Raw genomic sequence first — 12,788 nt, 5'->3', positions numbered from 1 at the left:
GCTGTTTCACTGGTCTGGATTTCCCAGCCAAGTTCAGCTGCTTCCTGGGTTAAACTCCTTTGTCTCAGTTTCCTACTCAGTCCAGCTATCCCCTTCCACTGCAGCTCCTGACTCATTTCAGCTGTGTTACTCCGTCAACATACAAAACCAAACCCCCCTCCTTCCCCCCCTTAACTGAAACAATATACTTTTGAGCCTGCAGTTTCAGCTAGCTGGATGCATGTCACCTGGGTAGATCCTGTTTTCCAGTGAAAATTGCATCTTTGAAAACTAATTTCTTGTCTTTGAGTATGATATTCCTGCCCAAGAAAGCTTTTTTGTTCTTATCTTCCATCACACATCCCTCTGTTTTGACATACCCATCCACAGGTATGCCATTCCTGAGTACCCCAGCAGCTCCCTATACTATGAAGACATTGTGGCATATAAGGCCATTCTTATTTTTTATATATATATTGTAGTGGTGCACACCTGTGTCTACATCACTCTCAGTGAGTCACATTAGCTGGGGAGAAGGAACCCCCCTGTGCTGAATATAGACAGATATAACAGTTGCATCGGTATCAGAGGATAACAAAACCTCCAGCCGTTCACTGTGCTTCAAACAGGGTCAAATTTGAGGTGATTTAGCTTACTTGTATCCCCACAAGAAGATGTAACTGTTAGATTGTAACTGCTGATGCAGTCTCTCAAGCAGCAGCAGCTCCCCTTCCCCATTTAAAGCACCTAAAATATGTGCTTATCCATATCCTTAGTCTCCTTATGGGAGAACCAGCATGCAGACAATTCCTTGCCCTGAATCCCCTCTGGCCAAGGGCCAACCTCTAATATTTCCATTTGAAAGGAAAATCTTATTATATCTTCCTGCCCCAAGTGCTAAAAAATGATGAGTTGCTCCTTTTGGGCCAAGAAACTAGCCTTGTTCATCTCTAAGCTTTATTTTTCCAGCTAGCTTTATCTCAGCAACTCTGACTTGCATACAGCCCTTCAATCTGGTATTTGCTACTGTGGAGTAAAATTATACTTCTTTATATGTGACTTTGCCATTTGCTTTTGTAACAAGCACATGAACTAATCTCAGGTAGCAAGCTTTTGTTTTGATCCCAGTGTATTTGTTTATAACTGGTCCAATTTATCTGATTCAGGTGCACTGTGGCCAGGTATGAAACCTGAAAGTGGTTTAAATCAGACTTCATCTCCAAGTGAGCACAGTGTTCTTACCTGCACTACAGGGTTAACCACAAGCCAGTCCAGCCCAGCACATTATTCTTATCCTATTCAAGGTAACTTGGCATGGTTTTTATCTGCATCTCTCCCCACCTAATTGATTCCAAATTTGATTCCACAAATAAGGAGGACAGCATGTATTTTTTTTATTTGGTTTGTGCATGCTTCTTTATACCTTGCAAGTTGCATTTTCTTCTCCTTACAGCTGTCAGAGTGTGTGTGTGTGTGTGTGTGTGTGTCTGTGTACATGTATGTTTTACACAGCTCTGCCTGCATCAGTTTGGCTTATTGTGCCATGCTGACAAATTTTAATAGGATTAAGGGTAGAATAGTATTTACTTGCATGCCACTGCTCATAACATCCTTTGCAGCTCAGGCTTTTCCAGCAGTCCTTGGCTTGAGTTTGAGAGAGACAGTAAAGTTCATATGCTGCTTGTGGAAGAAGATGGTTCTGTGTGCGCCAGCTAGAGTGACTGAAGTCTCCACTGTCTGCCAGCTTGCTTCGCAGTGGAAGAACTCTGGCTATATGGATCAGCTAAAAAGTGAAGCAGTAAATGAAGAGACTGGTTGCAAACATAGTGCTCAAAATGTGAGCACTAAGGGATCACATTTTAATGATGTGGGAAAGTAAAATTCTAATTGTTGTGAAACTTATTCACTATATTGCATCACCCTATAATACAGCTTTCATAGGCCTAAAAATATCACAAAATATGTGATATCATTCCCTAATAAATAGGTGAAGATTTATTGTCTTGGGCTGAATTGCTATTTTTAATGGTAAATTAGAGGTGCACTGATATATTAGTCCATGTCACATTGGCACTGATAAAAGGAAAATTGACATTATCGGTAGTCGGCTTTTTTTGGCTGATGTGGCCTATAACGTAACTGATAAATGCCATGTGCATGTGCGCAGCCTCAGCATGCACCTGACCAGGAATACAGCCCGGCAGCTTGGAGAGCAGCATCTGGCTGGTAAGTCGGCGAGGGGGAAGAGGCATGGGGGGTCCCGACTGAGGTCCCCACAGTGAGGGAGGGAATGAGGGCTGGGGCAGAGGAGGGACAGGCGCTGCCCCACTGGGGTGGGGTGGGCTGTGGGACAGAGCCGCAGGCAGCTCGTCCAGGGGATGTGGTGGCTTCTGCCACTGTGCGCACCCCCAGGAGAGGCATGGGGGTCATGTGCCCCTCGAATTTATGGGGTGAGGGTGGGCTGCCCACTGCGTGCTTGGGCTCATTGCTCGCCACTGCCTGTCTACCCCAAGCACAGCCACAGCCCAGTCCTGTCACCAGGAAGAGGCCGGCACAGTCCCTAGGCCCAAGCCCACAGCAGGCAGCCTGCCCTTGTCCTGTGCCCAAACCTGGAGAGCCCCAGATTGCCTCCCTGTGCCCCTCAAATGAACCACCCATGGCTGCAGCCACCCGGTCCCGGCTGGGCAGCACCTGTCCGAGTCCCAGCCCCCACTCCCTTTATCACCATGGGGGCCTCGATCTGGCCCCCCTCACACTCCTTCCATCCCGCATGTCCCTTCCCCCCAACCGACTTACCAGCTGGATGTTGCTGTCCAAGCTGCCGGGCTGCGTATTGGTAGTCGGATCAGTATCAGCCTATATGGCTGGTTAATAATTGGCCATTGGTATCGGCCAAAAACTCTTTATCAGTGCACCCTTTTGGTAAACGTATTCTAATGAAAAACTGTGAAAATTCATATTTAGACAAATCTACAGATTGTTTAGAAACTTATCCAAAATTGCTTTCACAAAGGAGTTTTAGGGCGTATTAATCTGTTCCTTCTGTTTAGTTTAATGAGCTTTAGCATGACTATAACTGGAACATTGACTAAAGGACTTGCAGTTATATCATGATGGCAGATGCTTTCTAAGTTCATTTCATTGTGATCATCACTCTGTTACATTTATTTCTATTTCTCTTAACTGAAGCAAAATTGGAAAAATGTCTTTCTAGAAATGGCACTTTCTCTTCAGTATAGCCACATCCTGTGTTTATTTGCTGACAAAAATAAGCTTTAACAGGAATGAAGAAGTTGTTTTAAAACAATAAATGACACAGAATAGTTTGCTAAACACTATTCTTCTTAGTTCATAGTTAGCTTTAAGTTTCATTTGCAGAATATGGTACCACTCATACATAATACATGATGTAAGAGGCAGAAGGGCTCTGGCTTCACTTTCAGATTCTAGGAGGCTTTTGAGACTTTTGACTCATAAACTAAACTTTTTTTTTATTTTGAAATTACTGCTTGAATGTAAATCTGGAGCCTTGTGCTAACTTTTGAACAGAGTCACTTTTTTCTGGGTGCTTTCCAGAACATGAGAGCCTTCACTTTGAGTTTCAGCATCATCATCCTTATCTCTTATTTATATAATGATACATAGTCAAGAGGCTGTCTTACACATAGGAGACTTGTGTAAGCATGTCTGCACACTCACGGACACACATGGACAAATGATACAGTATCACGATTCAGGAAAAAAGAAGTGTGGAAATTATTATTGAGAAGAAATAACGGATTATTTGTTTTGTGGTAGCACCACAGAGCCTTAGTTGTGTCTAGGACTTTGTTGTGATAGGCATTATGTAGACAAGCTCTAAAAGAGCTTATTATAACACCAGCAAGATGGCTACATCTGGCAGTTTGGGGAAACACTAACAATAATGATTTAATAACCATCGATGGCAGCTGTGTGAACACAGCTATGCATTACTGTTTCTGTAGATATCATAGTAAGGGAGAGGTATAAGAAAGGATTTTGAAAGAGAATAATGAGGTAGCATGGAGGATGGTTTCAGGAGGCTTTTTCTAAGCATGAGGAGCATCCCAAAGACAGAAAGCAAGGAAGTTTTTGTTTGAAAGATTAGTAACTAGATGCCAAAGGAGGCTTGGTTGTTAGAGAAGAAGCAAAAGTGAGCTTCTTAATGACATGTGGGGAGTTGGGTGGAGACAGGCTGTGAAAAGCCTGGGAAATGGAAACAAGTACTTTGTGTTTGATATGATGAAGAATGATTTTTAGCAAGGTGTTTTGGCCAGACAGAGGTTAAAGGGAGAGATGAAAAGTGATTTTGCTCTGGGGACAGAGAGAAGAGCGAGTTTAGGGGACATTAGACAAAATTGCAGGATCTAGTGAATCCCTAGATACTGAAAGGAGGAAAAGTGCTGAGATTACTGTATTCCGCTGAATCCAACATGACTTCAAATTTAAAACAACCATCCAATAATTTGTTTCTATACATTGAACATTTATCAATTTGTTGTAATTTTCATGTACGGAATGTAATTAGTGAAGGCTGCAGTGGGGCGAGCAGCAGTAGGGGGGCAAATGGTGGGGCAGTCAAGTGGGCTGACCCCTTCCTCTTGCCCCCTGCTGCCTTCCCCCCCTCTACTCTACCACCACTTACTCTTTCCTGCTGCCTTCTCCGTGCTTCTGGTACTTGTGTGTCCTGGTCCCTGCCACCCCCGTCTCCCCCCTCCGCCTGCCACGCTGTACCTGGACTCTCCCAGCACTTGCCACTTCCACCTGTCCCCCACCCACTGCTTACCTCCAACACCTCTGGCTCTGGCCTGGAGCATAGAGCACAGGGCTGCTCCAGCCACCACCCAAATACAGCAGTGGTTGTGGCAGCAGCAGCCCCAGCCCTTATAACCTCAATCAAAACTAAAAAAATACACTATGTGTTTGCGCTACAGGGAGAAGCTGTCACTGTAGATAGAGAGAAAGAAGTTGGGAAGAAAAGTTAATTCTGAAGATGCAGTAAGACAGGAGGAAGTAAGCTTGGCTATTCTGAAGAGAAGAGAGTAAAGGATGAGAGCATGACCTTTGAAAGTAGCAGAGGGCAAGAAGGATGAGGGCAGTGGATATCCCCTTAGATAGCTGTATGAAAGACAGAAGTGATATTGGAGAAAGGGCAAAAACTGAACTGGAAAAAGTCCAGAGTAGAGCTGGGGTACAGAAAAGCATGCAAGTCGAACAGGATTGTTCATACTTCCTGAGTCAAAGGAAGACAGAGGCAGTTAGAGAGTCTTGACATGGCTTAAAAAGTTGTTTGGAATAAAAGTTCTTTGAAACAAATCCCATAATGGAGGTTTATAAAGCACAAATTTATTCATAAGGCTGAATTCTTAAGAGGATACTTAAGTCAGTTGTATGTGGTTCCATTCTGTCATTTGTATTAAAGTGTTGCAACTGGACAAATTCTGCATGTTTTGGTCTGAAGACTTTCCTTAAGTAATGCCACAGCTCAAAATTCTCATAAATGCTCAAATGCACTTGTTTTGCCAATTTACATTTTATACATGCAGAAATATGAAAGTTCCCATTTTAAAAATCTGATGATTTTGCTAATACTGAGGTAATAAATGTAGATCGGGAGCTTACAACCCTGCTTATGTATGGCAGAGTTCATCTGCTCCTTGCTTTACTCCTTGTAAGAGCAAAGCATCCAAGAAAAACATACAAAATCTGCCACTTCCATTTCTTTGCACCCTGCTGTTAGCAGATCAGGCAGTGCAGGGTAGGGTTGGTTGAGGATGGTAGAAGCAGAGCAGGATGGGATGAACAGAAAAATGGAAGGGAAAAAGGAGAGAAGTAAGAGAAGCAGAGGAAGTAAGTGATGTTGGAAGCAAGGCAAAGATCTCTTTGCTATTTAAAGGGGGTTTTGGGATAGTTTGTTTTAGCACATCTTTATCAGAGAGATGGTTTTATATTTGTGGCACACTTGTGAAAAATTTGCTGACCCTCAGCGTAAACAGTGCAAGGTTTGATGCTTGTTGTAATAGTGGCAGAAAGAATATTACTGAACTTTTTAAAAGATCTGATAAATATATGATGAGTAGAGGACCTTTACAAGGAAATATCTTGAGGGCAGTATAAATCATGTAAATAAAATGGGTGTCTTTATTGCCACATGAATCCCAATATATTTTATTTTTTTTCCTTTTTGTGTAATGTCTTTGAATTCCTTAACCAATTTAGTAAAGCAGAAGCCTCCCTCCCATAGCTAAAATTGAGACTGACTTTCCATTTGTAAGCTTGCAGAAAACTTCCCCTTTTAAACCTAGATTTCCCTAGTCCTTGCCCAAATATGAGATACTACTTTGATACAAGGGCACAGTAAAAGGAAAGTCAGATCACTTAAGAAAAAGATTGTGAATATGTTCTTACAATTCCTTTGGCTTACTAAGATGAGTTCTTTCAAAATATTTATAGAAATCTGGTTCTGGATTGATGAGTAGTTTCACTTTAAGAAATATTCACAGTTATAGAAATTAAACGTTGGAAGGGACCTCAAGAGGTCACATCTAGTCCAATCCCCTGCTCAAAGCAGGACCATCCCCAACTAGATCATCCCAGCCAAAGCTTTGTGTAGCCAGGTTTTGAAGACCTCCAAGGATGGAGCCTCCACCACCTTTCTGGGTAACCTATTCCAGTGTTTTATGATGCTCCTAGTGAGAAAATTCTTTCTAATATTTAACTTAAACTTCCCTTGCTGCAACTTGAGACCATTGCTCCTTGTTTTGTCATCTGCCACTACTGAGAACAGTCCAGCTCCATCCTCTTTGGAACCCCCTTCTGGTAGCTGAATATTCTGAAAAAGGGCATTTACTTAATATAGCAGAGACCTTAATTGCTCTAGAGCAGTGGGGGCAACATTTTTGGCAGGCATGCCACAGATTAAGCCCCACACCCTTCCTGAATGCCACTCTGATCCTCTTCCAGTGCCTAATCTGTTTTGGCTTTTTGCTCCCTGCCCTATTCTTCCCACCTGAACTGATGCTCTGTTTTTTTGCTCCCTGCACTATCTGCTGCTCTGTTACCTGCCCCCTCAGTGGTCACTTGAATGCCATACATGTAGGCCTCCATTGCTACTTCTGGTACTTGTGCCGCAAATTGGCCACCCCAGTTCTTGAGGAGAGGTCAGCAATTTACAGTCCCTGGGCCAGATCCAATCCATAGCACCACAGGACCTGACCTATGGAGCCAAGAGCCTTCTGTGGAGTTCTGGTGGCTGGGAGGTTTTGCCTGCATTGGGGACAGGCATCTGAGAGCTGTGCCTCTGCCATCACTGCTTCTCCCTGGTCCTGTCTGGCTGAGGTGCAGACACAGCTCCCAAATGTCCATCGCTGGTGGAGCTCCTCACTGCCTGACTCCAGCCCTAGTTCCTGCATGAAATGGGCAGAGGCAAAACCCCTGTTGCCAACATGATCTCAAAGCTTTCCAGCCCTGGTAGGACTGGAGCTGGCTTGTTCCAGGTTAGAGAGAGAGCGAGTAGAGCAGTGGTTTTCAACCTTTTTTCATATGTGGGCTCCTAAAAAATTCAGAAATTTTGAATGGAGGTGCAGACCCCTTTGAATTGTAAGTGTGAGTATTCGCATACTTTGGATTGACCATAGTAATCTTTTGTGGACCCCTTAGACATAGTCTGCAGACCCCCAGGCGTCCAAAGACCACAGATTGAAGACCTCCGCTCTAGAGCATCATTTGCTCTTGAAAAGGAGAGTGAATGTCTTGGGTATTTTTCTCTTGTATCCACTGTTTCATTTTCTGCACATCCTGAATCAGTTCTCCTTGCCTCCCCACCTTCATTGCACGCACCCCTCCTGAAGACTCACCTTCTGCTCAGGCTAAGGAAGTGACTAGGACACTCAGATGGCAGCATGTGTACATGCCACCGCTTTCCTCAGTGGTGGATCAAAAACCAAACCCGTTAAAAACAGGTTGTCCTTCAGTCTTTCACTGAGAATTCTGTATAGGTGGACTGTAGCTGGGGGTAACTTGGATTATACTTTAAGGGTCTTATGAAGATTTTTCCACAGGCTGTTAGTGAACTTTTGTACTTACTGAAACTTGAGAAAGTAGAGTGAATAACCTTTTCTTCACTTCTCTTGGCACCTAACTTGAAGCCTAATATTTCTGTTGATCTGTCACTTATTTTCAGTATTATTTGGGTGTCCTGAGACCTGAAGTAGGGCACAGTTTAAGCTGACTTGTGCCTAAAAACCGAAAGGCTCCTTAATTATGTGTTCCCAGAAAGAGGTACAGAAATGGTCTTTAGTAAGTCGAGTGATCTAACCTTGGCAACAAATGCTGTGCTTTCCTGCACTAAGCTTGCTTTGAGGAAGGCTTCAGAAAATAAGCCTCTTAATCATACTGAGAAAACTCTCTTTGTAAAATGTTGTTCATTAGGGCTGCGCAAAACTTTGGTCCCTGATTCGATTTGGTGGAGAGTGGCTTGATTCATTGGCCGAATCTCCGAATTGAATCAGAGGACCCTGTAATCTCTCCGAATTGAATCTGAACCCTCCTAATAGATTTGGAGAGATTCGGAAAGATTTGACGATTCGGACATAGAGACAGCTTTAAATGTTTTTTCTACATATTTCTAGGTAGCAGGGGCTTGTGATTGCTGTGATGCTGGGGTCCATTGGAGCAGTCCACAGGAGCGCAAGGGGCTCTCCAGAGCTCTCGGCAGCAGACTCAGAAGTGGACCAGAAGCACTTCCAGTCCACTGCCAGGTCCACTGGGGAGCGAACAGGAGGCCCCCCCCCAGCTTGGTGACAGGTGCCGCCGGGGGGGTGAGGGGGGAAGGGCAGCATGCTCCCCAGCAGACCTGGAAGTGAACTGGAAGTACTTCTGGTCTGCTTCCGGGTTCACCACCGGGCTGGCAGATGGGCCCCTCCGCGCTCCTGTGGGATGCTCCATGCGCCCCAGCATCGCAGCAATCATGAGCTGCACTTGCTACCTTGGGGTATGTAGAAAAAACATTTAAAGCTGTAACAGTGTCCGAATCACTGATTCTCCAAATCGGTATCAAATCTTCAGATTCAGGTGAATTGAATCGGGGGCAGTGATCTAATCCAATCACTGTCCCTGATTCAGGCCAAATCCGAATCGAATAGGACCCACTTCGCGCACTGCTACTGTTCATCTCTCTGTTATTGAAAGTATAGTTTCTAGGGTCGGAAGGGACCTGAGCAGATCATCTAGTCTGACCCCCTGCCATGGCAGGAAAGAGTACTGGGGTCAAACGACCCCAGCAAGATGTGCATCTAACCTCCTCTTAAACACCCCCAGGGTAGAAGCCTGCATCACTTCTCTTGGAAGTTGGTTCCAGGCCCTAGCTGCCCTGACAGTGAAGTAGCGCCTCCTGATATCTAACCTAAACCTACCCTCTGCCAGCTTGTGACCGTTATTCCTGGTCACTCCTGGTGGTGCTCGGGGGAACAGTGACTCCCCCAATGCCTGCTGATCCCCCCCTGACCAGTTTATAACAGGCCACAAGATCCCCCCCTCAGCCTTCTCTTTTGGAGGCTGAATAGGTTCAGGTCCCGTAGCCTCTCCTCGTGTTGTCCCCTGATCATACGAGTAGCCCTCCTCTGGACCCTCTCGATGCTGTTGACATCCCTCTTGAAGTGCGGCGCCCAGAACTGGACACAGTACTCCAGCCGCGGCCTGACCAGTGCCGCAAAGAGCGGGGGGATCACCTCTTTGGACCTGCTTGAGATGCATCTGTGGATGCATGCCAAGGTGCGGTTGGTCTTCCTAACTGCCTCCCCACACTGCCGGCCCATGTTCATCTTGGAGTCAATGATGACCCCCAGATCATTTTCTGCCTCCGTGCTGACAAGAGGGGAGTTCCCTAACCTGTAGGTATGGTGCCGGTTGTTCCTCCCCAGGTGCATCACCTTGCACTTGTCTGTGTTGAAACCCATCCTATTCTCGTCCGCCCACCCTTGTAACCTGTCTAGGTCTGATTGTAGCCCATTGCATCCTTCCAGTGTGCCCACGTCCCCCCACATCTTAGTGTCATCAGCAAATTTGAACAGGGTGCTTTTTACCCCCTCGCCCAAATCACTGATGAAGATGTTGAACAGTGCGGGCCCGAGGACCGCTGCCCACATCTGTCCAGGCTGAGAAGGACCCATCCACTACCACCCTCTGGGTGCGGCCCTCCAGCCAGTTGGCAACCCATTTGACTGTGTGGGTGTCTACACCACAGCCCCCCAGTTTCTTAATGAGAACAGGATGAGAGAGTGTTGAAAGCCTTCCGGAAGTCCAGGAAGACTATATCTACTGCTACCCCTGCATCTAATGATCTGGTGATCTGATCGTAAAAGGCCACCAGGTTGGTCTGACAGGACCTGCCACTGATGAACCCATGTTGGTTGCCCCTAAGCATGCAGTCCCCTGCTGGCCCCTCCTGGATGTGTGCCAGCATAATTTTCTCGAACAGCTTGCCTAAGATTGAGGTGAGACTAACCGGCCTATAGTTTCCTGGGTCCTCCTTCCTATATTTGAGGATTTTCATTCACAAAACATACTTAATTTGGAGGGACATCAAGGGTTAAGTATTTAAGCCTTCCTGGTTTTATGAAGTAGGTTTTATGTTTGAACTGTTGTTTTTTTAACATTTCCTGAAGTTGCTGGACACAGTGATACACTATTTTTATTTGAGCTAATTTAAAAATACCAGTTTTACTGTTCAACTCATTTATTTTTATCTGTTTTTATTTAAATTGTATATTCTGTTTTTTGCCTTTCCAGAATTTAAATAAAAATATAAACTTTGGTAGACATGGCAGGGAAAATCTTTTTGTAAAAAATGATTTTAAGATAGAGATATGCTTGTTGTATATTCTTAAATGTCATTTTAAAATTGTCGCCTTCCTTCTCCATTGTATATGCAAGCCTTGTTTAAACTGTTAGTTGATTTGTACTTTAAAACTAGTTTTCCTCTTGAGTTTTTTCAACCTGTGTGTATTTGAAGCCAGAAATACTTGAAACATGCTTGTTTCACAATGTTGATCTTCTATGTTGTACTTTTATTAAAATGTATAACACCCAGTATTTATTTGATTTTTTTACAGCATCAACTACCAATGCCAGCCCAGTCTCTACAGCATCAACTGTTGTCAATATTTCTGCATCAGCCGTAGCCAGCATCTCTCACCAGGTAAAAGTCCCCACTAACTTCTACTTTTCTAAAGTTTATTTAGTGCAGCTTCATTTTCAGATTTTCTGAGGTCATAGTATTTAAAACTCAAGTGCAACTGCTAAGTCATTTTTCAATTTGATCTTGAATTTGATCTGAAACAATTCAGTTCACCTCCTTTTATCACGGTTTTTGCCATTTAGAGAATTCTGAGATTAAAGCAGGGGTATGAAAAATAGCGGATCTGGCTGGGGGCTGAACTCCATTTCCCAGCAGCCCCCACCCACGTGGCTGGGGCTGGTTTCCATGAAGACTCGATTAGCAGCTGTGCTGTGATAGCGGGAGGCCAGGGTTTCCATGCAGATTAGCCCCAGCAGTGCTGGGAGGGCACAGAGCTGCTCTGGAGCCTGGCTGGGTTCTGCGCAATCCAGAGCCAGGGCAAAGCTGCGATCTGCAGCTTGCATGCTCCAGGCGGGGATGTGCAGGCAGCAGATCATGGCTCTGCCCTGGCTTTGGACCACGCTGTCACTACTGCAAGGAGTTGGGGCAGAGCCATGATCCGCTGCCTGCATGCCCTGCTCTGCCTTGGCTCTGAATCATGTTGTCACTGCCGCAAGATCTCAGCTGGAATCTAGAGCAGCTCTAAGCCCTGCTGCACATGCACACACTGCCAGCAGAAGTGGTGCTGAGGGGGGTGTTTGCAGGGGCTATAGCCACCCCAGAATTCCTCATAACCCTGTCATGGCCAACTCTCCCAGTGGTGCTGCCACTATCACTGCCTGCTTTGTACAGACAGCAGCAGCTGAGCCCACCCTGCTCCGGCCACAGTACAGCCCCCCTCAGTACACCCACCAGGAAGAGGCTGGCACTGCTGCTGCCTTCCAGCGCCTCTGGGGCCAGTCTCCATGGAAACTCTGGTCCCACACTATCACAGCACAGCTGCTGTTGGGGTCTCCATGGAAACTGGCCCCAGCCACATGGGTAGGGGTCGCTGGGAAATGGAGTCCACTGCCAGCTGGATCCAGCCTGCGGGCCAGACTTTGTCCACTCCTGGATTAAAGGATCATAAAACACTGAGATCCTTGCGTGTGAGGTGCCAGGGAAAACTAAGGGCCCTAGCAGACATTACACTTAACCAGTTAATCATAACTTTAAATAGTTACCCAGCCACACATTAATACGGTTAATGGTGTGATAAAACAAGGAATAAGCCACAAAGTTATTACACAAAAAATATATAACAACTTTGTGGCTGTTTACTATCGCATTGTAAATAAAATGTGTGGCTAAGCATCAACTGATCCGGGCTTCCGGCCTCAGGAACACATGGGATCTCTCCATTCCCATGAGCTCCCCAGGCTGGGAGCACTCATCAGCTGACTGCCACTCCTAGTCTCTGGGGCACATCAGAGTCAAGGGCTCTAATGTGCTCCTGAGGCTGAGAGCACTGATCAGAACTCCTGACTCCTCTGCACTCCAGAGGCTAGGAGCGTAAACCGTGATCTGTGCTCCCAGGCCCATGGCTGCAGCTGAGCCCTTGACTCTGCTGCACCCTAGGGCCTGAGGAGTTCAGTGATCTGTGTTCCCAGCCCCTGAGGTGCAGTGGAGCCCT

General features: G+C 45.6%; 1 protein-coding gene across 4 annotated transcripts in view; it reads left to right on the top strand.

The window, feature by feature from the left end:
* The window catches only part of EYA3 (EYA transcriptional coactivator and phosphatase 3), a 118,660-nt gene that overhangs the window by 74,362 nt on the left and 31,510 nt on the right, over nucleotides 1-12,788 (top strand). For 3 of the 4 annotated variants that reach the window (XM_090056749.1, XM_090056750.1, XM_090056748.1), the window contains 2 exons: nucleotides 1,146-1,283; nucleotides 11,112-11,197. In XM_090056749.1, the coding sequence (XP_089912875.1) occupies nucleotides 1,146-1,283; nucleotides 11,112-11,197 (224 nt within the window). The remainder of the gene's footprint in view (nucleotides 1-1,145; nucleotides 1,284-11,111; nucleotides 11,198-12,788) is intronic. The other variant, XM_090056751.1, reaches the window with a different exon arrangement.

Source organism: Crocodylus siamensis, chromosome 7 (genome assembly GCF_052110815.1).
Source record: "Crocodylus siamensis isolate JL-2025a chromosome 7, ASM5211081v1, whole genome shotgun sequence".
Taxonomy (NCBI): Eukaryota; Metazoa; Chordata; order Crocodylia; family Crocodylidae; genus Crocodylus; species Crocodylus siamensis.
Note: the sequence above shows the minus strand (reverse complement) of the source record. Positions and strands in the feature narration are given on the sequence as shown.